Source organism: Pagrus pagrus, assembly GCF_965226575.1.
Source record: "Pagrus pagrus genome assembly, chromosome: 13".
In the NCBI taxonomy this organism is placed as follows: Eukaryota; Metazoa; Chordata; class Actinopteri; order Spariformes; family Sparidae; genus Pagrus; species Pagrus pagrus.
The window spans coordinates 26,268,238-26,295,741 of record NC_140197.1 but is presented as its reverse complement, the minus strand read 5'-3'; the positions used below and the strand labels follow the sequence as shown (position 1 = coordinate 26,295,741).

General features: G+C 43.1%; 1 protein-coding gene across 1 annotated transcript in view; it reads left to right on the top strand.

The window, feature by feature from the left end:
• Window positions 1-2,612: 2,612 nt before the first annotated feature.
• pde4a (phosphodiesterase 4A, cAMP-specific) overlaps window positions 2,613-27,504 on the top strand; it is a 48,494-nt gene continuing 23,602 nt past the window's right edge. Inside the window, exon 1 of the mRNA XM_084370482.1 lies at window positions 2,613-3,890. Within this exon, the coding sequence (XP_084226608.1) occupies window positions 3,595-3,890 (296 nt within the window). The 5' untranslated portion in view covers window positions 2,613-3,594. The remainder of the gene's footprint in view (window positions 3,891-27,504) is intronic.

Genomic DNA, 27,504 nt, shown 5'->3' with positions numbered 1-27,504 from the left:
ATCGCCTCAGGGTATACAGTGTACACATGCATGTTAATATACTGCATGTATAATTTACTTTTACTTGTACTTTTAATACTTTAGCATATTTATTGCCAGAAAATTACTTTTCATCATCACATACATTTAATATCAGATACTTCAAGACTTTTACTCAATTTCTGTACATGAGGGTGACTTTCCCTTTCACTAAATATTTCATCTTTGCTGTTACTCAAGTTTCACTTTTGCCTACATTTTACAACGCTGCCCTGCATTGAGGAAAAAAAGGCTGACACATCTGCTGACACCAGAGGAGCACCTCGCTGAAATAAACACTGTCTAGACCTCAGCTGCACCCTGATTACAGTTTGACTCAGTTGTTTGACATCTATAATCAAGAAGAAGCCCGATTTAATCGTAAGAATACACAAACAACTCTGTGTTTTTATTACAGTTTGGTTAAATGCTGTCAAAATAACACCGAAAAATTAAAAAAACAAAACTCACAGACTGTTTTCTTTCGGAAAGCAGATGGACTGCAGAATTCATTAGCAGTCAAAATTCATACTGGTCCACGTTTTTTGCCCATTTACTCCATTTAAATTTCAATTCATGTTAACATGGTACATAAATCAACTTGATCCTGAGTCTTGCTTGTTAAAACATCATCAGACTGACATGGACCATAAGACTTCAGAGGGTTTTTAAGGAGGACGTTTGTCCTTCCTCGTACTGAGGGTCTAAGGACAGAGGGTGTCGTACACTGTACAGATTGTTAAGCCCCCTGAGGCGTCCTGATCTGTGATTTTGGGCTTTATAAATAAAACTGACTTGACTCGACTTGATGTCTGCCCTTATTTTTGTCAATGTTACATTGTTGTGCAGTTTCAAGTCACTGCAAGATTTTTGCATGCTAGATTTCATAAACACAAAAACAATGGCTGTCTTTAAAGGAACAGTTCAGCCATAAATGGATGACGGGTGAAGTTCAGTAGTCAACAAAACATTTCTGGAGCTTCATAGAAAAAAATGTGTTGCAGTATTCTCCAAAACAACTGAAGTAGCTGGAGACATGTTTTACAATGTAAAAAACAACAACCAAACACCCCAGACGAACCATAAAATGGCTCCACACAGCTCATAGGTCTCAATTTTAAGACTCATGAAGCCCTGAGATCCCAAATTGATTTGAAAAAGACGTTATTTACACCTTGACATGCGGTCCAGCACGCTAACATTTATAGCTTAGCAGCTACAGTGAGGACTCTGGCTCTGAAAAGGATGAAATAACATCTTTTCAAATCAATTTAGGATCTCAGGGCTTCTTCTGTAGCTGTATGGAGCCATTTTATGTTTTCTTCAGTCCCCATCTACTTCACTTGTAGACGAGAATGCTACAACGCTGTTTTGCTGTGAAGCTCCAGAAATGTTTTGTGGACTTTAAAACTTCACCTGACTTTCCATCGGCATGAGGGTGAGTGACTAAATTTAAATTTTTGGGTAAACACCTGAAGTTGTTCAAAGTCCTCCTGGATTCATATTCTACATATATTTTTTAATCCATTTTTTATTTTGTCATCCTGATCGTCCATAATGTAATTTTGAGTCTATTCGCAGAACATTTAAGAGGGATCCCTCCTCTGTTGCTCCGCCTGGCAAATCTGTGATATTCTCGGCATGTACATCGTCGGATATGCGCCGATGTGAAACTTTTTTTAACATAACATTAAGCAGGAATAGATGCCTGGGATCATTAAGAATGACTAAAATCCAAGTGAAGTTTATTGTTTTAGTGCACTGATGACATTTTAAACAATAAAGCTTATTGTTAAACTGTAAAATATTCTGCCTCTATCACACATCAAGTGTTTGATAACCTTGTTTTCGGGATCATAGCTGATATATTGATATTGAAACTTTTTAAATTCCTAATATCGGTGTGAGCATCGCCATGAAATATCAAGTATCCGTCGGGCTCTAGTATCGATCTCAGACCGACAGAAGTCAGCACAGTGTCATGAATGTCATCAGTCGGATGCTGTCATCCAAAGTGTTTCACAGCACCATTAGCTGTGGTGGCCCTGATGGGAATAAGACCTTTTACCCAACAATGTGAGTGCTCCCAAGCAACAGGAGAGTTTTTACTTTTGTTCCTCGTCTAAGAATACTGGGTGCAGGACTGTGGGGAGGACTGAAGGTCTCACTGCAGGGGGCCGACGTGCGCTCCTCAAGCTGGGATCCCGTGAGTCAAAGTGACAATGTTCAGCTACAAATAGGTAAAATGATAAACAGTGGCATTTCTACATGCCATGTCTGATCTTATAAGCCTCTTTCCCGAGCTGACATCATTTGAGCAATTGGTTGTGTTTGTTTTCTGTCAAGGAAATGCGCAGTGAACGCACGCAGGCACGCACGGGGGCAAGACATAATGGATGAGCGCATAAAAGGTTCCAAACCCTCCAGTGCTGACAAATCACTGAGGAGAACAACCACCCAACCACCATATAGATAGAGTGGACATGCTGGGAGAGAGAGAGAGAGAGAGGAAGAGAGACACAGGGAGAGAGAGAGAGAGAGAGAGAGAGAGACAGAGAGAGAGGGAGAGAGAGGGAGAGACAGAGAGAGGGAGCGTTGTGGTGGAGCCAATGTTTGTCGTCGAACTCCAGCAAATATGAGGATGGGAAGAAGATAATGGCCCACACTGCACAGGATGAATGAACCTCCGCAATTATCCATTTGTGTCCTTTTATGATGCTTCTGACAAAACCAAACCTGAAGAAGAGACTCTGGACAGCAAAGAACAAAGAGGATCGCATGTGTTGTTTTTTTTTTTTTTTTTTTTGGACATGTCCAGTCATTCTTCACACCATCCTCATTTACTGAGAAGGGATGCTTATTGAGTCCAATTTAAAATCTAACTGAAAATTATTGGATCCAACATCTCCATGGAGGGATTACTGGAGACTTCTGCGTTGTGTGTGCGCACGGAGACGCCGTAGCTCTACATGAACCGCGATAGATTGAGTACTTTTATGGAAATTGCTTGGAAATTTCAGCTCAGCTGAAAGACATACAGGCAGCAATAATAGCACACACCACACACACACTCACTCTCTCTCACTAACACACACATACTGCACAGACACTGAAGCCAGCGCCGGCGATCTGTGTGCCTCTGCAATAAGTGGCTGATAAAAAGCAATAAATTCTCTAAAATAAATACAGTCATCCGGTTGTGCGCCATGGGCGACGAGGCGTCAAACTTCAGGGGAAGCAGCAGGACCGGTGTCTCATCACCAAAAGCCAGGACTGGTGAGGATCGCGGCAGTGCGGAGATTCTGGGCTAAACTCAAACTGATCACCACTGAAAACAATGAGATTAATGATTTTTGGACGACTTGTCAGATTACCACTGTGACAGTTTTTGATGTTATTCAGAAAAAGAGATTCAGATCGGGGCTGTGCTGGACTTGGTCACTTTGATTTGTTCGCTCAGAGATCAAGTGGCAGAGAGGGACATGAGACGTTTTGTTTTGTGCTTGGAATAAACGAAAACAGCCATATTATTTAATTAATAAGTTCAAAGGGGATCTTTAATTTTATTTTTGCACTATGATGGAACCACCACCATGCTCGAAGAAGAGCCTGTCCCTGTCGCTCCCGGTTCCCCGGGAAGGACAGGCGACTCTGAAGCCGCCGCAGCATCTTTGGAGGCAACCCCGGACCCCGATCAAAATCAAACACCGGGGCTACTCCGACACCGACCGGCATCACCACCGGCACATGGAGCGCTCCGACGCCGTGGATACGAGCGACCGACCAGGACTGAAAAAGTCTCGGATGTCTTGGCCATCCTCCTTCCACGGGACCACAAACACATCCATCGGAAATTGTGTCGGGAATAAACGGTAGGCGAGAGAAGGGAGTGCATTCCAAACATCCCAATAATAGCCCATGACAGCCCACAAGGCATATGCGTAAACGTGGGGAGGAAGAGGGGGGGGGGGGCATTTTAATGAGTGCGTAATAACGCAGTGTGCCTTAAGGGTTAACTGATATGAAGTGTTTTCTATCGGGAGGCGGGACGCGTGGGTTTTTCGGTGCTGATGCGTTATGCGTCTTTGGATAGACTGTGTCAGATGGGTATGAAGCGCAAACCAGCCCGCCCACTCGAAACGCAGGAGCAGCATCTGTAAATACCAGTAACATTTTTAAGAGCGTCCACATGTTCCAGTGAGGCACCGTCGTTTTAATGGCACCAAAGGTCTAGTGGGTGCGTTCGAGCGTGCAGCACTGAGATATCGCCATCATGCGCACTCCAGGCCAGACTTTTATCAGCTTGTTTGCAGAGGTTAGGTTGGAGGCCCAGTGGGCGGAGGACCAAAAGTTAAAACTCCCTGTTTACTAGGATGCACCCTACTCAAGTGCCCCTTAGTGAGTCTCTAACTCAAAGGATCCTGACCTCTGACCCCCTGTACTGTAGGTGTGGTGGACGAGGTTAGAAAACACTCTCTCCTTGCTAGGCCTTTAAATTAGATGTGAGAAAGTTATGAACTTGTGTCACCGGAGAGCCCCACACATGGTTTCCATCAGCACACCATTGGCACGGCAGCTGCCCTCTGATCAGATGTGACAGTTTAAAAGTCGCTGCATTAGGAAGAGGACACTGAGCGAGGCTGGAAACAAACGCAGCAGAATTTCAATGACACATAAAACTCCACCAGCTAACAACTCTTCCAGCGGTTAAATCAAATTACACGATGCATGTTAATCAAGCAGATTAAATTAAAAGCATTGCGTTAAGTGAGTCATGGAACGATACGATTTTGATACGATTACTTTGTTCTTACACAACAATCGCTCCATTTGTCCTCATTAGAAGACACTGAATGCAGCACCTGGTTGTTTTTGGTGTCAAACAGCAGCTTTCCCATCATATTATACAGACTCAGTGGGGCTCACTTGAGTTGTTTTTCACGTTTGTAAAAGGGGGTATCCCCGTCTCTGGGAGAGCCTGCCAGAGAGAGGGAGTCACGGTTATAAATGCAGGTTTCCCAGGTTGCTCCCTCTTCCACTCTGTCCTCTGTGTGACCTGCAATGTTCCTGCAAGTGGAAGAGTTTACATGCTGGACTGTTTCTGACTCTCTTATTATCCCCCTCACTTCCTCCCAGTCACTGGTGAAGCCCAAATGTGCTCCTTCCACACTAAACAGGGTGATTATCAGACTAATAACACATCCCTGAGCGTGTGTGGGTCTCCAGGGGACTGCTGGGGTTCCTGTATTTTCATTTTCTACTCCTGTTATTATTTGTTTTCTTTCTTCCGTTTTTTTTAATGCCACAGACGGCCTCCGCGGCAGGCCCCTGGGAGAAGGGCCAACTCCAGTTGACTGGAGGAAGGGCTGATTTGTATTTTAGTCCTCGGGACACGCTCCCAGGCAGTCCAATCTTTGGAGCACTGGGACTGGCTCTGCCTGCCCTTCTCCTTCTGTGGGCGGTAAACCATGAGAGGGCAGAGAGAGAGAGAAAGAGAGGGAGATAATTTGATTCCGCCAAGCTCAGTTCTGAGAGCACACCAAGCTGGCTCCAACTGTGTGTGTGTGAGTGTGTGTGTGTGTGTGTGCCTCAGCAAATCCATGAGGTGATGTGTACTGTCTGTGGGTGTTTGTACTACACACTGGTCAGGAAGGAGGGTGCACGGAGGAATGGAGGCTGGTAGATAAATGTTGTGTGTCATGAGTAGTGGTGAAATGTGGCGTGCACGATGTGTGTGTGTGTGTGTGTGTGTGTGGAGGTATTTGTGAGTGGGCTGTGCACAGGTTAGTGTCTGACCTGTAGCCTGCTTGGATTGCAATAGGCCTTGTTTTATCTGTTTTCATATCAGTGGGAGGCCAGAGGGATTTCCGTCGTGTTGATATTATTTTCATTCTTCTCACATATTAGAGCAACTGTATATTCTGGCCTCTTACTTATGTCCGAATAAAGGATGCCTCGTCTCCACGCTGGATTTATGAGCGTCTACGTGGATCCAGCCGCTCTGTGTCTTTAGCTCAAGGCTAACGTGCGTAGAGTTCGGCCTATGGACGGCCGCTCCGTGCACATCTACTGCTCTGAATGCTTTTATTTACATGCCCTCAATGTCTGGGAATATCATTTCAATAAAGGCTGAGATGGAAACAGACAGGCGAGAACTAGGAGTTGCCCCCTTGATCTGGCTTCAGGGGCGGACTGGCAGCGAAAAGCAGCCGGGAATTTGCTCTCAAGCGGCCTTAATTTGATACATCAAATTCAAAGTGACACGTCATGTTTGGCGATCGATGAATCATTAATAATAATAAAAAACTTAATCTGGTAATTTGTATTATGTTTGTCAGGTTTGTCATGTAAAATGAAGAAACTCATTTTCCAAGATTTTCCTTCCCATGTTTGTGTGTGAAGCAGGTGAATTAACATAATGATCAACTGACACCTAATTTGACTTAAATCCTGCTTAAAACTAATTTACCTCACAGTCATAATAACATTCGACAGCGCACCTTTAATTGGATCTGTGCCGGTTCCTGCTCCCTCCCCCTCCTTCATTTCCCTTTCTTGTTCAGAGCCAAATTCACCTGTAGAGTGAGTGGTATACAGATCAGTTTTATTGCTGGGCTGGCCATCAAATATTATATACCTTATATGTTATAATGTGAAAAAGAGTTGATGAGTAGTTCAGAAGAAAAGTATTACATTTTAGTTTAAGTTCATTTCACCCATTCAAAGTCTAAGTTAATGACTATTTTTCTAAAAACACTTTAGTGTTTGTGTTTGTGAGTCTGACTAGTTAAACCTCGGTAAAGGTCAAACCTGCAGCAGGACGACCGCATTGAAACCCTGAGGTTGACAAACACATTTTGATTCATTTAGTTCACGAATTTCCATATCAGCACGTACAACGAATCGACACTTCTTCATTTAGCTAGTTCACAGCACATAGCATGTAAGCATGACAAATCAGCTGCTCCTTCGTGACACGTGTTCCTGCTCTTCACGGCTGTCCTCATCCTCACCTGCAGACAGCTTAAATAAATCCGTTATCTTAGCACACTTTGCGATGTCAGACAGTAAAGCTTTTTTCTTTGTTGGCGCACCTTCTCTGCATCACCAGCCGTGGGTTTCTCCTCTTTCTATCCATGTTTCGGTAACTAATACTTGATAGTTTCAGTTGCGATGGCAACTGGGACCTGCTATTATGGTTGCACGAGCCATGTCCCATCAGCTAAAATCACCTATTGAATATCTATATGAAGGCTTTAATGCCATGATTGGAGAAAGAAAGAGCAGCCCACCAGGAAAACTCCCAAAGGTACCTGTCTGGCTAATATTGATAATACAGTTTTAGCTTAGAACAACCATGTTTTTGCCATTATGAAAAATATTGTACATGTCCTGAACCCCTTTCACACCGGACACAAAACCCAATAACACCCAGGAACATCTGGCTTCTGTCTCCGGTGGAAAAGGGTACAATCAGCATTTATTCAGGGGTCAAATAACTCTGCAGTAGTCACGGCTCCAGCTCTAGTGATGGAAACACAACACCCAGGTGGATGCACCTGTAAATACTTTTCAAGCAGCACTCAAACATCATTCAGTCGGCGTTGAGTTTGAAAGAATGCCTGAAGTAAGATATAACAAGAGTAACCATTGTATCATTTGCATCCATTCTGCTTTCTGTTGTTCTCCGTTTTCTAGCTTTCGTGACGTCGAACGTGACACAGAAGAAAAAAACATAAAGGCAAACTCGTCTACTGGCAATAAGAAAGAGTCAATTGCCTCGTTTTTTGTGTGTTTTAAGAAACCCACATTAACGCACTATCCTTGTTGTAGAAATGGTATTGGACGAGGAACATGAAGTGACTGTTTTGGAGAGTTGAAAAAGTAATTGGTCTTTGATTGGTTGGGCACGGATCGACCCAGTGGATGACCTTAGTGTCTCGAGGAAGCACACCGTTCAATCACCGTAGAGTCGGTCAAGACCTCATCTTGCGGTTCGAAAGATCAATAAGCTCAAGAGCTGCCGGTGAGATTGTTTGCGACAAGGTTCAGACAAAAACAGATTGTACCGCGTTTCTGTAAAGTTATACCCCTGCTTTTGAAAATGAAGCACTCCCGGCAGTCGCCAGTCTAGGGATGGGTATCAAACAAGAGGGATTCTGGGTGCATAATTGTTCGAGGGATCATTGTCTGTGACTGTTGTCACTAGTCTATTTCTGTCTCTATGTTGTATCCCACAAAATGGCAGTCTTAGTGGCAATCAGCTTCCCCCCAAAGAGTGTCAGTCTGCCTCCTCTTCCCACCCCCGGTGTCTTTTGTCAGAGGATGCTAATATGTGCGTATCAGTCATCAGGTCCCATGCCCAATACGCTCTGGGAAGTTCAGACACGAAAATGAATGACTGACACTGAACGAGTATCAGCTCTTCCCGCAATTCTGTTGCTATGGTTACTTGTTTTGTGCATTTGTAGAATAGATTTCATTTACCCAAAAAAGGCAAAGCCTACAGGCACTTGATGGGCTTGACTGTATAATCTGTCAGCATGTAGCAGATCCCACTGGATATGCATCATGACTTGTATGTTTAGAAGGTGAAAAAGTGAATATTAATGCACCTCTGCTGAAGTGCTGCAGCCTGACGGTAGTTTAACCGCAGCACAGAGACGGTTTCCTGCTCAGTCCGCTGGAACGATTTCAACCCAAAGACCCCACTCCCCCCCTTCACCTGCCACTTCATGCATTCTTTACACCTTTTTTCCCGGAGCTGATTTGTAAGCTGGAGCTGCTCTTTTGCCTGCCTGACTGGCCGGCTGCCATAATAATTTAGCTCATAATGAGGTACAGCTCCAGTTAATTACAACAACAGCTGTATTTTGTTGTTGATCATAAATTTTCTACACTCTAGAAAACAAAAAAGTCTCATGTAGAGAGCATTGAGGAATTATTCCAACAAATGTGTTTTAATAGCGTTAAGTAATAGACCTCTTATCTCATTTGTGTAGTGGAACCATCTGTTTAAGCTACAGATTGCACTCCTCTGTGAATACATTGTGCTTTCTCACAAGTCTCGGCGCTAATTAGTGTCTGGAGGCAGTTCGTGTACTGGAACGGCGCTCACTGGCTCAGGCAGATCCGGGAGACCTCAGGTAAAATCCCTCCGAGATCTTTTAGCAGTGACACCAAACAGGTTGTCTGCTTGAAGGGAATGTGCACGGCTCCCATCCAAGGCCCCGTTTTGTGTTTGTTCTCTGCTCATCACTTTGTTTCACTGGGGGACTCGATAGGTTCCTCTCAGATACTCTGGCCACTGGTGTAGCAGAGTCTGCTTCGTGAAGTGACTGCAAACCTTGGCATCTTTGCATTTTTAATTAATTTCACACTGAATCCTCTTAAAGTGGTGATACACTAGTCATTTGTGTTTTTTTGTTTCTGACAAGTGTGGATGGGCAAGGATCCCAGAGAGAGGAAACAAAGTGAGCCACGGCATAGAGGATCCAACTTGCACAACAAGTCCACCTGTTAGCCACACATATCTTCCAGTTTGGTGCAACTAGTCGGCTTACATTACTGTAACAACACCCAGTCCTTATTTCCTTTTCATTTCACGTCCCTTAAATCCCCTTAATGGCACTTCGAGCCACAGTTTATTACGCAACAGTTTCCTCTGCCTCACTCAAGATGTCCAGTGTGATTGTGATAATCCTCATGCTGGCAATTTGTTATCTCTTCTGATCTGATAATATTCTTTGAATCAGTCTTTTGTCCATAAAAATTACAGTCTTTGATTGCGGCATTTTTCCCTTTGTGATCCTCTGTCCTCTCAGTGCTTCAGTTCACCCCGGTGTAAATGGGGAGTATTGATTCCATCTCTATTTCTGTTCTCCGCTTTGTCTCTCCATTGTGTGGCCCATCTCGCTGTAGTTTCTCAGATTCTCTCTGATAGTCTTGTTCTTGCTTACAGCGGCATTAAGCGCACCGTCTCTCTATCATAAATCCATCATTTCATCCCACTCTCCCTCTCTTGTCCACTGAGATCATCAGCTGCTTGCAGAGTCTCTCCCCCCTCGAAGCCATATCTGAATCTCAAACCTTCATATCCCCAGTGGTGGAGCAGACTGCCCACCACTGCCTCATCTCTTCCTATATTCTTCTCCTTAAAGGTATTTCATACTGATGTAATTTTTCATTCTTCATGCTCCAGCCGTTTCTTCACAAATCACAGACTTCAAGGGCATAGCAGGCAAATACACCTTCATCATATGGCTGGCAATAAGCTGCCATTAAAGAGGGAGTTCAAACAGACCTGTGCATCAAAGAGTAGTCTATTTGAGGGAAAAACAGTTAGTAGCTGCCATGAGACGAAAATACACACTTAAAAAATCTTCCTGTGCGAGTTCAGAGCAAACTTTTTGTCGGATTTATTTTTCTTCTTGACAAAAAAGATAAATCTTTTCAGCAGTAGTAATAGTAATTTATTCTTCAAGCCCATAGGCGCCAAGAGGAACTGAAAGGAAAAGCCTTTTTGGTGTAATCAAATCACCCACTTCAAACCCAGAAAAAGGTCTTCATTGCTGAGACTCAGGAGAATTTAAATGTCAAAATGTGTGGCATATTCAATTTCAAAATAAGTGTTAGTCTTTCACCTCGCAGCAAACACCTCCGCTCGGGAGAAAATACGTCCTTCGGGAGATTTCCTCGCAACATAGATGGATATTGTGTCCATGTTGCGTCCCAGTGGCTGAGACGGCCCCCACAATTCAGAAACAGCTGGCGGCCTCTGATGCGAGTCCACTGAGAGGACAACCCTGCTGAATTGTGCTGTAGGCCGCTGTCTTAGCGCAGATCTGTCTGAGTGACGGAGACGGACAAACCCTCTGTCAGCTGTGTGCCAGCGCAACACACACACACACACACGGACAGAGCGGGATAGAAAGAACAAATAGCATACACCTGTCAAGCACAGCGCCGTGGCAGACTAAGGTGAAGTACGCCAGGGGAAAACGGAGAGTTCAACTCACAACAAATCGGAGCTGAACAGGATGAAGGGGTGCACCTGGAGACCGATGCTTGCCACGGACAGACAGAGATGAAGACAGCATGCTCGTTCAACTGCCTGCTAACGTCTGAGGTATCATTTCCAGACCTCCTGCCCCAGGACACCGTTCTTGGCCAAAATTACTGGCAGAGTGTCAGCTTCACTGGATGACTATGAGAAAGTGTCAGTCCTGTTCAGAGAGGAGGGACAGATGGCAATAATAGTGGCTTAACATGTCACAGACTTCCTTACTGTACTGTACTGTACTGTACTGTACACTGCGGTCCAGTCCCGGCAGATTCAATCAAAGCTTTGCTCAGACTCTGTTCATAATATAACTCATACTCATGAATCCTGCCCATATATCATTTCTATGATAAGACAGTGTTGACAGACTTACAGTACGCCTGAGAAAGAAATATAGCAGGAAATGGGTTTGTTTTGCCCATTCTTGGTCTGACTCAGCTCCACTGTTGCTGTGTGAGCTCGATTAGAAAAATGCTGCAAACGGCATCAAATCATATACAGCTGCTATCAAAACAATAACAGCACAAGGGTCTAGCTAAATGCGCCACTAAATATTTCATAGGGTGCTAATAAGGAAAGCAAGGAACCAAATGAGCCTGCAAATATTCAGTGTCACTTGCGCTGCCGTTGGATGAAAACCTGGTATCTCGTAAGCAGTGCTGCAGGAAGTATTCTGATCCTTTACTTGAGTTGAAGTAACATTACCTCAAGGTAAAAATACTGCATTACAAGTGAAAGTCTGGCAATCAAAATGTAAATATGGTAAATTATTAAAACAGAAAAATGGCTTCTGTCAGTTTTTTTATTTCATGGCATTAAAGGGTAACTCCACCAATTTTACACAATGTTCTCTCACTGGCTAAATTGGATTGTGGGTAATGTAGGCACCAGGTTATGAAACGAAATGTTATTCTGTATTGATTTTGATCATTTGTTTTTAAGCTGTCCATAATGACTTTAACAGTTGCATAGCAATAAAACCTGGCGGCTACCCAGAATGCAACTTAGCCACTAAGTGACATCACCGGAGGATTACATCAGATAACATGCAGCTTCCTCTGGAGTCACAAAAGACTTTACACTGCTTTTTCCAGATACGCAGACGTACTCCACAAGTAAACACACTTTAATGAGTAAAATTGGTGGAATTACCCTTTAAGTGTGGCATTTTACTGTAGAAGCTGTACCTTCAACAAGCAAGGAGCTGATTTTTACTATTTCTATACAGTGTTTGGTAGTTTAATCTACAACAAGTTATATTTTATGAGATAATTTTATATTTTTTAGGTAAAATCTTAATTTAAGAGTAACAATTAACTCAAAAAGTACTTGTACTTGCTTGTAAGTGTGCAGGAATCAAGAAAAGGCACTGCAGTCGACAGAATGAATGTAGACACTGTATGTTTTTGCATATCACTGATATGCTTAAACTTTATGTTTCTTTAAGTCCAATTATCAATTGTATGTTGAGATAACAGAGTGGTCTCTCACTCCGCCACCATCCCCTCCTCCTGACATGAAAGTCAGCTCGTGTGTTTTGCAGAAACATAAAATGCCGACCATTTATTCTGGTGACTGGGCTGCAAAAGTATTCTTCTTTTCAAGCTGCTGAACTGTTCATCCCATAACAAGAAATCTTTAATTTTTTTAAAAATATGACAAGGCGAGGACTTCACTGTATTTATTTCTATTATAAAATTACGATTACAGGTGCAGTGCATGTGTGCACAGTGTATTTTTACGGTATGTTGTGCTGTTGATATGTTAATGCCAGATGGTGCTTCTGTTTAGGAATGCATTATGCATGTTGCTTCCTGTCTAAGATAGGGCAAAATCATTTTTTATTGCCACCGAAACAGAATGATTCAGGGACACATGAAAATAAAACAGATGCAATAGGTTGGTGTGAGGAATATATAGAAAAAAATAACACCGGCAATCTGTGCAGCGGCAACAAGGTTTGTGGGAACACTTGAGAACTTTACATAATGCATGAAGCAGCTTTTGATTTATAGCCAGCTGAAGGTGTGATATACAGCCTGATGCAGTTTCCTCTGGTGGAAAAAGAGCCGCTCTTCCAGCTCCTGACCTCTGCTAGATCAATGCGTGAACATAACCTGTCTTGTCAGAGCAGTGAGCCCATTTCTTGTAGGTCATGTTCATGTTCACACATTAACACGCAACATTCGGGCTGTTGGAGGGCGGAGAGGGAAGAAAAAAGCACGGCTCCAGGGTTCAGGATGGTATTTTCATTTGATGCTCTACTTTTCAGTTTTGAGATGCGGATGCTTTTGAAGATTACATTTTTTTTTTTTTTTCCATCGGCCAGGTTCACAGCAGGGGGTTTAAAGTAACATCCTCCATGATTCAATCTGTCTGGACGGGATTTGTAATGATGCTGACACAGACTGAGAGGTGCATTTTACCCCCAACAAAGGCAAAGTAATTAACACCAGTGAGGCTCTAGTCCGAGTTCTCTCTCTCTTTTTCTTACTGACTCGCTCTCTCATTTTTGTTGTGTGCGTATCAAGGGGCTTATTGGGTGATTACTTGTGTGGATTGGGGGGGTTTGTTGTGAGAAGTTTTCTGAAAGCCGACCCGAATAGAGTCATCTCTTTCTTCTTTTCTTCGTTTTGCTGTTGGCATTTTTAAGAACTTGAAGGGTTGCTGGTGTAGTTCATATTACTGTCAGCGCCAAGCTGAAGTTTCAGAGTGTCCCTGGCTAAAATCAGCTGAATCCCTCCAAGAATTCCCATCCTCATCCTCAGTTTGAGTACTAGAAAATTCCAGTGAAACCTCTTGGTTTGATCGCGGCAGAAGAGGAAGAAGCAGGTTGCTCAACTGCCTGATTTAATAAAGACAAACCCTGAGCCCGTTCCTTTCCATCAAACAGGTGGGATGAGGGAAGCCGACGCCAGGGAGAAGGTGTGAAGATAAGGAGAGCGGAGAGGAACAGAAGGTAAATGTGGCAAACGAGGAAAGCGCGCATGTGTCTGGAGAATAGCGAATGAGGGCGGTTGCTTTCACAGATCACTGGCAATTGTGTATTTTGTCACATCAAATTTGATGCAAGACCTGTCTGTGATTGGTCGTGTCCCTTGCCACTCGAGGCCGCAGTTGCACAAGCCAGTGATGCTGTGTACATGAAGGCCAGCCCTCCTCCCTTTCAGGGCGCTATAAATAGGGGGAGAGAAGCCTCGGGCTCTCAGTGTAATGAGATTAAACCAAACCAGCCTCAGCTCCCAGTGTTTTATTGAGCTTTATTTCAGTTTCTATCCTGTGTTTCAATATGTATAAGGAAGATATTGAGTGGGGCTGCTTCTGCGTGCTGCATCGAGTCCATGTAGGAACATTATGTGAATTTAAAGTGAAAGACTTGTGTGTATATGTGTGTAACGTCCTCATTTTGCACCCTGCAGGGCATGGCACATCTCCTGAAGATGTGTTCATGATGATGGCAACGTCACCATAATATTGTGCTGTCACGAAGGTCCAAACGCTGGCTTGAAATCATCATGAATGCCACACTTTGCTTCCTGACTTCTCCAGCGGTTTCAGAATCGCGGATGTGAGGCTCGACGACAATCGGCACAAGACATGTGCAATGCTATTGTTGAACGCGTTTCTATAAAAGTCAGGCGGAGAGCGGCACTGGCACAGCTATTGAGGCTGAATGTCTGAGTGTGAGCATGTGCTTGTGTGGATGCTATTGTGAGACGGATAGTGTCTGGGGACATGCAGAGTGGGAGACATCCATTCTGTTTGGACATACTGCAGATTCTCGCAGCCCATATTCTCAGACTGACGTATCCGAGCGGTCTGCTAGATGCTGCTGCCTCTTATACCACACCGCTCAGGCATCATTACCCAATCACAGCTTCTTCCTCCATCATTTTGCCATCAGTAAGGGATCACTTGCCTCCTAAGGTTCACTCAATCCTCTGCTGATAAATATATCTTGTATTCACCCCCTGCCTCTGTTCCCATTAGTAGGGAAGATAACATTATCAACATCTGTAGTCTAAGACTCATCATAAGAAAATATTCATTAGTGGCCAATGACAGAGAGCAGGAGAAGAAAAAAGAGAGCAGGAACAGAGCTTCTTTGCATCCATGACCAGCGTAGTCACGACAATAAAATGTTGGCATTACGTCTTCCTGAAAACATTCATCAGATTTGCAGGTTTCATACGTATCAGATCGATTTTACCACAATATGTGTCATATCACACTCATTACTTGTATATGAGCTGATCTTCATGTCAGAAGGAGGAGAGGATGGTGGTTTTGCGGCGGTGGCTGTGCATGTGCAACTCTCAACAGAGATCAGAAAAAAGCTAGATCTCTCACTCCTTAGCAACTTCTGTTATCAGCTCTGGAAAAAACAATGTGTCTAGTAACGCCTCTAGCATAACTTCTTGAAAAGCCCCTCTAGTGCAGGAGTATAATGAGCAAGAAAAGTATGAGTTAGGGGTGGTCGGGACACTCACATGTTGTTTGTGAGTCAAGAGTGATTTGTTTTCAAGTTACGTTGCTTAACTTATGTTTGTATCACTGAACGTAATTACCTGAACCCAAAGTATGATCTTTTCCTAAACAAAACTGCGACCGTTTCACGTTTGTCAGTCTAACCAAATGTTGCATATTATGTATTATTGCTAACTTGACTGTGGAGCCCTTCACATGCAAATCTGATGCTCGATGGGTACAGCAGGCAGAGCATTAAGCTGCCGTGTAAACTTTATGAGTTTGGAGTGAGAATGTGTTGGGTTTTGTGACGGCTGCCAAGAGAGAGACCTCGGTTTGAAATGGTGTTTCAACATTTTTAAGTGCGAAACCACGAGATATTTTTAACAAGACATCGAGCCAGTTTCTAGCCATGTGGCAGCAGAAACGATACTTTTGAAGGGACATCTTCAAAGACATCAGCTGTGGTTACAGAACCAAAAAAGCCAAAGCATGATCTTTTCTAACCCTAACCAAGTGGGTTTTGTGCCTACCCAAGGACAACATTGCCACAACATTAGATTGAAAATTGAGCATAAGGAAATGTAAAGTTTAAACATAGCAGTTGTTTGCAGAAATGCACATCTCCAACATTTACTCTGGTGATTAGGTTGTTAAACAGAGAGAAACACAGTAACTAAAAACGAAAATGATCAATCTTTAGGTTTTATTTAGCCTAGTCCGTACAGCAGCCTCTGACCAGATTCAGACAGACGCTGAAATCTTCCAGCTGCTGGCTTGATGTGATGTGGGGGGAAAAGAAGCGGAGACAGAAAGAAGGCGTTTGAAACGGGGAACCATTCTTTGAGTCTAAAATTGTAGTGCTTATGCCTAAAAAATCTGAGCATAAGAGGAGATGAGCGGGCAGTGAATGACACAAGCATACAAATGACAGACAGATTGACTCATCAGACAAGCATGTCACATTCACTGCCCCGCTGCAAGACAGTGGGCCCGAGGCAGTTCAAGGACAAATGAATCCTCACTGATAATCGTACTGTTTCCTCACTAATGATATATAAGTGCTATCTAGAATAATCACTCTGATTTTCTTATTGTTCTCTTACTAACAGGAGTCTGCTGGATTATGCCTATTATTATAACAGCATTATAAATGGAGTTGAGGTTCTCTAATTGTCCTTTTTGGTATTTAATTTATGGTGTGTTTTTTTTTTTTTATCTTCAAGGATGTAATTTACCAAAACATAAAATACTCTAACTTTTGATTTTGCAATAGGGATCATAGTGTTCATCTTTTTAGCTTATGACCCTTAATTATATACGTCGGTGCATCACAGTGTCGTCCGAATCAGGCTCATTTAAAGCAGCTATGATTGACACTTTAATAACAACGGATCAAAGGACTATGTGTGATGTGAAAGGGGTTGTTTCAGCAGCAGGGATATTCAATTACAAATTCAATTTGGCCAGATTTTCAAAGCAGGAAAACATTTTCGGCAGGCTTTTTTCAAAAAACCTTTTAAACCCGAATTTTAAACAAACACTCAATGAATGCAGTAAAACGCACGTTAGAGGTGAAGGAGAGGCATACCAGGGAAACTTTGGTGTTTCATCAGTTTATATTGTTAAAGTCCGGGGTTATTATGGTAATTTTTCTGTTTTTGGTGTGTGTATTGTTAATAATTGGTTGTGCAAGTTTGTTTTGATTCTATTCTATTTCAGTATTTTTTGGGTAAAAACACACTGTTTCTGGAGGGGATGGTATTGATGAGAGGACGAAGGGATGAAAGGAGAGGTGAAGGTGGCACGCAGACTCGGAGGAGAAGGACAGGGAAGTAAAGGAAATCTGTACAGACGTCAAGTTATCGCTTTCTATGTGGTAGAAATTTAAAGAAAAATGTTGTTATAAGTGGATTGTGTGTTTGTGTAACATAAAGTTTTAAGTTTGTCCGGAAATGTTGGTGTTAATACTGTTCTCTGAATATTGTATTGTTTATTTACTGCAATGCAACACATTAAACACACTGGTTTAGGTTTAGATTTGGAGATGGCAGTAAAATAAACGAGTTCTTGCCAGTCGAGGCAGAATTAAACGGTTTTCATTGTCCAATTTTATATTTCAGGGTTGACAGAGACATTTTATCGTATCACTTGTTGAGGCTGGAGACATATTGTGCTAATTTTAAGGTTCATAATTTTATTTTGGGTTACTTCTGAAATAGGTTTACATGCTTTAATGCTCATACTCATACTGTGCAGTGCTGCAGCTCTGTCTGAAATGCTCTTTTTTAGCTCCCGTCTCTTTAAGGCCCTCCTCCTGCATACCCTGTCTCCTCTGATTGGTCAGTTCACACACGCCTGAGCAGGCACAGCTGTGCTAAATTAATTCTTACGTGCCAAACTAGTCGCTGGACAAAACATATACAAATGTGTGACACTGTGACGTAGTGTGATGTCACAAAGTCACAAAATTAAAGGCGGGACTACTGACGAGGCGTTTCAGGAGCAGTGTTTTCTGTGGGAGTGATCGGCTTTTGTTGGTGATATCCCATATAAAACACTGACAGAAAGGGAAAAATATGTCTCCTTTAAGGCTTGAATTTATGGATAATAAAGGGCCAAGGGTGCTTTGTTTGACAGCTATCTGCTAGCTAGACTGCCAGCAACCAGGCTTTCATCCTCCTCAACTCCACTCACGCTCCACCTCTTCACCTCTCCACCTCTTTGCCCATTTGTGACATTGCCTTGAGTGAGGCGGAGTCAGGCACTGCCAAAACCACACGAGCTTCACAATGGCTCTTCATAAAACCTCTGGGTGACATCTTGAAGAACACGTCCATGTTTAATACAGTCTATGATCACTAGCCAAAGCTCCTGAACATTGGTGAGAGCTTTTCTTAAAGTAAAATTGTTTTTGCTTCATGTTGCTGCTTGTTGTCCTCGCTGTATTCATCAACTGGAGCTCACCTACGACTGCACTGCTTTTAAAATGACTTGCTTACTGTATGGCACTGCCACTGGATTTGAATTTGAATATGAAGGACAGTTCAGCAAAACGAACAAGAGGGAAGCAATTCACTGGTGCACTCACTTTTGTTCGGCCACGTCATGAATGCATTACAGGACAATTCAGAGCGTCAAGCTAAATGGACCATTTCAATGTGTGTTCAAATCAACCTTGTGCGCTTCTCTCACTCAGCTGCACCCTGCCCAGCGTTTGTTTCTGCACCACATTATATCAGTAATTATCTATCATTCCAAGGTAATATGCAGCCAACCATCTTTGTGCTGGGCAATATGTATGACGAATTGGATGCCAAGAATGCTTATTATTCTGCGTTTCACTCCAAGATCGGATTAAATATGACAGAACTTGAAATTTAAGAAAAGATATGAAGATTTTCAGACCATGATAGGCACGATGATGCATAGATGGATAGATAGATGGATGGATAGATATATATATAGATAGATAGATAGATAGATAGATAGATTACATTAGCCAACAGTGGTAGACTGAGTGAAAAGACAGATGGAGGGAAAGATAGTGAGATGGTGAGGAGGAACACAGCCACAGTGACACAAAGGTAGCTCTGGATGACTCACACACTCTTCTCTCTCTCTCTCTCTCTTCATCTCTCTCTAGTCTGGATTAAAATAAAAGAGGCCCAGCAGCCCCAGCCTGCAGAGAGGGAGTTACGCGCTCCATCTCAGAGATAGGGTGATGTGCTAAAAATACCACTTCTTGTGTGGGCTTGGGCTTTGGGAGGGAGGGAGGGAGGGGGGACACATCATGGGGAGGGAGGTTTATGGATTTGGTGGTATAGTAGAGACGCCAGTGCTTTCGCTACATTGCTTGGTCCAGCTTGATCGCATTTCCAGCCTCTCTCTTCTTTTCTCATCATCTCCGCTCCACAATGTGCACTAATTGGGTTTTGTGAGAGCACTCTTCCACTTTCTAGGAATGCTGGTCAGTGCAATTAAAATCTAGTTCATTAAGCTGAATTCATCTGGATACCACTTTTATCTCTTTGACCCCTCCAATTCTTTCTTCCCATCACAGCCTGCTCCGTCTCCACTCTGAGAAACATCATTAAACATCAAAAGCAAATCAATATCATTGTGTTTGCTCGCGCCGCCGCGGAACAGTTACTCGCCGTGTCGAGGAGTTCGTCTCTCAACTCCCAGTCGATCTGGATACGAGTGGCAGCAAACTAAACAGAGCACCAATTGAACACGTCTCTCCATCTGTCATCTCACAGGATGGTTCTCTATGGCGGCTGATCCATCTGTTTAGCCCAGCTTCAGGCTCCACAACAGCAGAGGGGAGGAGAAATACAGTGGCGTTCCCGCATCACAAACCTACGAGGTGCTTTTTGAGAGGAACAAAGCTCATTAAACTAACAATTCTCCCCCTGATACTTGGGAATGGGATAAATAAAAAGAGCTGAGTGTTGGGAGTCACGACTCTTAAATACTTACCTTTCACACTAAACGGCCTCTGGGGTCGCAGTGGCATTTACATATAAAAGGGAAGGAAGCTCCGCGGATCAAGAGTGAAGAGGGGAAGGAGAAGCAGGAGTAATATGGGTTTCTGTTGGTTCTGGGTTTGCCCACATCTAAGTTGAAATTAATCACTTTACCAGAGTGAGAACAGGGAGAGATTGATAAAGACACTGTGCAGAGGTGGCAAAAGTACACTCATTCTTTACTCAAGTACTGTAGAAGTACAGATAGAAAAGACTGTTAAAAGTAGAAGTACTGATTCAACTTCTTTACTCAAACCAAAGAAGAAAGTACAGGCTCTCAAATGCACCGTAAGTAAAAAAGTGTCAATTTTCTCTCTGAAGGGCAGTTCAACCGGCCATTTCTTCTTCAACGCTACATGTCACATTAATATAATTCAAAGACTATTAAACTTTAAGGTAGAATCAGTAGGATTTGTCCGGGCCATTTGTAAACGCGCCAGAAACATAATTGATTGTTGAGTCTCATTCGCACGACGTCAAATAGACATTTTGGGTTGGCAAAGTTTCTCAAGCAGCAAGAAACTGAGCCAGTGGGCTGCAGGGTCTCTGCAGATAAAAGACATCAACACACTTTCTCTCCATTCGGGTCTCCCTCTCCATCTGTTTCCATCTTGTTGCGTCTTTAGGTTGAATCATGTGATTTTGGGAAGGCGATATGCAATGATATAAAATAAAAATAATCAATAATTCCCCTCAAATGCATTCAAACTAAAGTAACATGCCTGTTTTGAAAAAAGGAGTAGGAAGTACAGATATTTGTGTTCAAATGTAGGAAAAGTAAAAAGTTGTCAGAGAAAGTACAGACACCTGAAAAATCTACTTAAGTACAGTAACAAAGTGTGCTGTTGGATAAGAGACTGTTGGATAAAAGACACACAGAGAACAAAAGAGAAAATAAAACAAGCTGTGCTGACCTAGTTGCCCCCTGTTTCTTACACAAGGCGCAAATGTGCAGCAGACAAAAGCAAAATATTGTGCAGAGATACACCGGAGTCAGAGAGATCTTTTCATTTCGTTGGCCGAACTCCAAGACAGTGACTGTGAGGTCGAGGTAGTGACTTTACGGATGTTAAAGGTAAATATGCGATTTCTCTTTATACAAAATCACCAAACTTTAGGCAGCGGGAATATGATCTTAAACACAGAGGAAAAGAAATGATGAATTTTTATGTTTAAATAGTCAAATAAATTTGACTGACCAGGTCAGTCATTTGACCTCAGTCCAACTGAGCATGTGTTTGACTTCCTGGAGACCAGATTGAAGGCAAAAAGGCCACAAAACAGGCAAGATGGCTGCAGTACAGGCCTGGATGACACTATGACTGCAAGCGATTTGGATCCAAATTGCGATTAAGATGTCCCTCAACATTTGGGGAGTGTGTATAATCAAAAAGGCACAATTTTCTGCACTATTTGCCCGATGTGAATGTAAACACACTGTCATTTCTGCTGCTCGGGTTAAAATTTTAAAATTAAAATCTATCTATATGTGACTCAGGGATGAGGTAATGTTTTAAAGTTTTGTTCACGTTATGTACACAACTCAACTAAATATATAGAAAATATATTATCATGACATGTTGCGCATTATGTCAGGATTTTAAACTCTTAGTCAATGTTTGGAATAAAGGAAGGAACCAGCACCAGCAAAAATGTGTGAATGTCCTCCAGTACTGTCACACTCCACTATATTGTTGCATTTAATTTGTAATACACAGCAGTTTGTGTGCTGTGCAGCGAGGCATGTCACCAAGTTGCATCGAAACGGAGCTGAAAGTCGAGCAACCGGTGAGGCAGACGCAGCGGTGACAGAATGAGTCGCTCTCCACCTGAGGAGAGACTCCTGTGAGTTTTGGGGAGTTCAGACATGTGCTGATGGTGATGTAAAGTGACGGATGCCTCTGGTGGGTATTTGAAGGATACAGAGTGGAAGAGCAGCAGAGTCCAAATTCCTCAGGTGAAAGGGGACACTGTGCTAAGAGCTTTGTGCGTCTAATGTGAATCACTCAATCCGTGTGGAATTTATTTTGTACAGTGCATTAATAGATTAAGAGGGCTGACGGTGGCTGTCCTCTCACAATGTTGAGGCCCTGTTGCTGCGCGGAATAAAGGCTGATTATCCTGTCTAGTGTAGCCCATAAAATAAATCCCCTTCCTGTGGTATTTGCCAGGTGTGTGATTGCTGCCAATCCCTCCGGCTTCTTGCTGAAAGGCATGTGTTCTGCACTTTCAGAGGCTGAGGTCGACTCTCTGTGTTCGGGCCGCCCGGAGTTGGGTTGGTGATCCTGCGGCCGGGATAATCTGCTGTAATCCCCAGCTCTGTGATCTGACCACAGCGCAGCGGAGAGCTGGGTGGGAGGTGGAGGCTGAACAGTTGGGGGGCAAACAGGAGAGGGGAGGGCTGAGGGAGGTCAGGGCAACTGAACACATTTAATAATATTGACCAAAAACTATAAATTAGTTTAGCATTAAACAACATTTCAAAAAACAACTAGACCTTTGTTGTTTTGTTGTGTATTTATATCATCCCAAATATTTCCTACAATGTTTAACCAAGAAAAACTGTTAATTTTATTCAAGGTGATAGTGAGTTTCATTTGTCTGTCTGTCGATACAAATTCAAGGATACGAGAGTCAAATAGTTCCTCGTCTGTAGCCTGATTTCTACCAGCCACGTCAGATCAGTGGTGGTTGTTTAAAGGGGCAGTATGTAGGTCGGGGGAAGAAATTCAAACTCAGAATTATAATATTTAAAATATTAACGAAGTAATAATACAAACTCAGAAATATTTAGTTTTTCCGTAACTGAATAAACAAGCTGTTTTCAGAGGAAAATAAGGTCCCCAGGACACTGTTTGAAGCTAGAGAGGTGGCAGGGTCCGCCAAATAAAAACAAAGTAAAACAGTTAATATTTTTGATTGGAGAACCCTCGCAGTAGAAAATACATACTGTGCGTTTAAACGAACAAGCACAGAAAAGTTTGCTCTGTCTGGCCATCAGTTGTTTTAAAGGATAAGTTCACCCAAAAAATGAAATTCAGTCTTTATCTTCTCACCCTCATGCTGATTGAAAATCAGGTGAAGTTTTGTAGTCCACAAAACATTTCTAGAGCTTCACAGCACAACAGTGTTGCAGCATTCAGCTGAAGTAGATGGGGACTTGCATTTAAACGTTAAAGAACAACCGAAAAACTTGAAATGGCTTCATACAGCTCGTCTGGTGTAATCCAACACTCTGGAAGCCCCGATATCCCAAATTGATTTGAAAAGATGTTGTCGATGTTGTCTTAGTGAAGCCGGAGTCTGCTCTGTAGCTGCTGAGCTAAAAAGTGAGGGCGCACCCCGACTGAAGTGGGTACACGAGCACTGAATTTTCATTTAATCTTTAATGTAAAACTCTAGTTTTAAGTCAGATTTGCTTCCAGTTGCATCAGCCCGTCCAGTATTGATGGACTTTCAGTTGTAATACTCCTTGAACAGTAATGAGTACAGATTTTCTTACATTGTGTGCAGCCTCATTCAGTCCAGTATTAGTACGGAGATGTGGATCTCACGGCAGCTCTGGCGACTTATAAACTGAGAGTGTGGGGGTAGGGTCTGGAGTCAATTTGAATTTTCATCGGGGTTAGCGTTGTTTTCATTTATATCTGAGAAGATATCTGTGACTCATCCGAGATGCACGCACGAAAAGACTCATAACAAGCCTCCATCATGCAATCCTGTATTCAAAGTGGAGAAAGGAACGGCTTTCTGGAGAGCTTCAACTCAAATGCAATCTATCCTAATAAGATAATGACGTTTCGTAATTTGATGACTTTAATGAGCATTCAGCAGCTAGGTTTCAAGAAGTCACGAAATCTGAATTCATGATGACTGGTTCTGAAATGTTTCCGATCGTGTTAATTAGAGATTTCTATCGAATTACATTAAATTAGATAAAAGCTAAAAGATCTGTTGATCAGATGTGACAAGTCAAGACAAATCAAGTGTGACTGACTGCCGTCACCTTGACCGTCTCCTCACAGCTTCTCCCAGCTGTTTATTCTCGCTCCAGTGTCACGTCTTGCTTTTCTCTTCCTTCATGTAGGACATTACTCTCATGCTGGCTCTGTGAAGCTCCAGTGGCCAGATGCTCTCTCTTTGCCCATGTGGCGCGGCGCCAGCTCTTTCCCTTCAGAGCTTCTACTTCTTGTGCATCGTACTGTAAATGCCGACATTAAAATGGAAGCAGGCTTGAGCGTGCCTCTATCTTTCTTTGCCTCTTGTGATTGCCTGAGAGGCACAAAGGGCAAGCTGAGGCAAGCGGAGATGGCAAGCCTGCTGTGGACATGTCATTTGAGATGTGTCAGTGACGGGCATGTTGCCCTAAAAGCATGCCCCGGCCTGAGAGTGCCTCATAATAAAAACCCTTAATGTGCTCCACAGATCTGCAGATGATTCAACGGCAGCAGTAGTGAAGCTGTGATTATATGGTCAGCCTATAAAAGTAGCACCCTTTCCCAATTTGCAAGTCCTCGCTTCAACTCCCCTCACTGCCACCCCCACTCTGGTAGCAATCAGCCAGGTGCTAAATGCCTGGGTGAGGCACAGCTCATGGGGGGGGCTGGGGCTGTCGTGGAGGGAGGGTTGAAATTGCACGTGGAAATAAGCATCTGTGCTTGCTTGGCAAAGGAGGAAGCGGGGGCAGGAAATAACTGTCATTCTCCGCAGAGGCTGAGAGTACGGACTGTGTGTGTGTGTGTGTGTGTGTGTGTGTGTGTGTGTGTGTGTCTCATGGTGAGAGAGAGGGTGATGGACTCAGGCAGGTTAATCATTAACTTAGTCAGCTGAAGAGAATGAAGAAAAGGGGGCAGGGGGGGAGGATTGACTGGGACTGTATTTTTTTTTTGAAGCAGCTTAAATGAATGAGGGTCGGCTCATCCCCTCAGAGAGGCCTGATTAAACGCAGCACACAGTGTGATGGAGGGAAAGGAGCGCTGACACCTACCAGACTGTTGGGAAAATGCTGATATGGCAGCAGCTTTCCCCAGCCGGCAGCTTCCTCGTGATCATTGTTAATGAATAATCGATGGCAGGAGAGGGTCAATGGAGGGGATGCATGTAAATCTCCTCCACACTCTCATATAGACTTATAGGTTTAATTAAACTAATCGCTGCATTGACTCGGGGCTCCAAAGCCCTTTGAAGCCTGCCGTACTAATGACACGAAATCAAGCTCCCCCTTTTTGTTGCAGAAACGTGTGCAGAGAAGAGAGAAAATGAAACGCTGCAGCAGAACAGTCCAATTTCCCGGCTTATTCTGCACACAAGGACTCTCTGTGGGAACATCCACAGTGCTAATTTAATAACCACACTAGTACTACAGTAATACCTGTATATAAGATTTCTCTGCTAAAACAAATCTCAGCTGTTACGCAGCCACTGCACATGCGATAAACAAGCTTTACATTTTCCAAGTCAGTGACCACATCTCTCAGTCATGCAAACTGAATCAGAGTCATGTTGTTGTAAATGACCTTTAGTGTCGTCCAGCATATTTAAATGATCTTATGTCTCTCATGTTTATTCATGTTGTGAGTATTTTCTTATGGCTGCGCTATAATTTGTCCTGTCAGTTATATATTTGAACTTGAATGCTGGTGGGAGCCAAAAAGATGTACAGTCAGGCAAAGTGTCTTCAAAAGAAAGAAACATTTTGTTTGCTTAGCAGCTGAACTATAGGGCACAATGTTTGTCAGTATTTCATTATATATTGTGTGCACTATTGAGTAAGATTTTAATGTTTTTTATGTGAGTTAGAAAATTAGTGTGCATACGCTACAAAAACAGCCGTATTAGCCCAGCGCAGAGCAATTCTGTGGCGCTTAACAAGCAGTTAACATTGTTTGGTTAAATGAAGTTTGCTATCCTGAAGAAATGCAGTGTTATTAAAGCGCGTTTTGCTGTAACAAGCGAAGCTCGTTTGAATGGAGAAGATTAAAGCCGCATATCACATGTGATTTGCTGTCTGTTTTCCTATACTCGATGTTAAAGATCCAGTTTATCCTAAAATCAAAAATACATATTTTTTCCTCTCATCTTTTTATGGATCTAGATTGTTTTGGTGTGGGTGGGCTGAATTTTGGAGATATGGATGTCTGCCTTCTCTCCGCCAGCTCTACAGCTGATGTCTCTAAAACTCAGCAACTCACATCAAAACAGTAAATATGGATAAATAGCAAAAAAGTATGCCATTTTGCTGGGTGAACTGTCCCTTTACTTGTAGTTAAAATGGTGAACAAATGTTTCATTTTTAAACTAAAAATGCTCACATATAGAACTGAATTAGAGATTTTCAGATTTCCTGATTGTGTATAAATAGTAGCATTAATGCGTTTCACCATCAGGATGTTAAGGATGGCTTTTAGCTCTTAAGGTGGTTTCACGGCATGTTTTCGGAGCTGTACTGTCGATAAAGCTTTTGTGAACCATCAGTTGAAGAGTTAGAGCACCATTCAGCCGATGATGCTAAAGCTGTTAACATACCCATTACCATAGGGTTGTCTCTGGCTTGCGTCACCAACCCCAGTGAGTTAACAGAGCGAGGCAGTTCAGGTAGCAGGGCAACATAAAAGACAGCAGCTTTAATGTGCGCCTCTCCATCCTGACACAGACGGTTTGTTATCTTCCATAAGAAGGAGTCACTCGGCTGGCACAAATCCCCATCCCTCTGAAACCTCTGATCATCATGTCATTGTCCGCAGTGATACACTCCGGGGACTCTGCTTTCACATAATGAAACCAAGAGAGCTGCCCACAGCCCGGCTTATAATCACCCTGTGTACAGTGTGTGTGTGTGTGTGTGTGCATCTAGTTGCCTTTTTATAGTGTTTGAGTGAAAACAAAAGAGCTGCAGCGTTAGTGCTCTAGTGTGTGTGCTCAAGTGCAACATGGGGGTGTGTTTTTGCCTTTGTGTGTGTGTGTGCGTGTGTGTGTGTGCGTATCCACATGTGTGCGTGCCTGTGTCTGCATCCACGTGTGTGCATGAGTCACTTCGAGAGGTTTCACCAGCTATTATTGAGCTGGGACTCTGTATTTAATAGGAGATAGAATAATTGTCTCTTCATCAGCCCTCCAGAGATCACAATAGTAACTGTCATGTGAATTAGAATTCTTGACATTTTTCCAGAGGCTGTCTTTGAAAGGTACTGTTCAAACAGGCTGTACGTAAGGCCTTTTCACAAGTGACTTTCCAAGACGAGCTCCAGCATCCATCCCCTGTGCATCATAAACAAACGACGGTTGCTCTCCACCAGGAAAAAGAGGGGAGGGAACAGAGGGGCTCAGAAGAAAAGGGTAAACTACAGAATGTGGAGGGCGAGGGGAGAGGAGGAAACAGCTTGACAAGGCATCTTATCTTTCCTGTGTTCTCCGCTGTGCTCAGGCTTT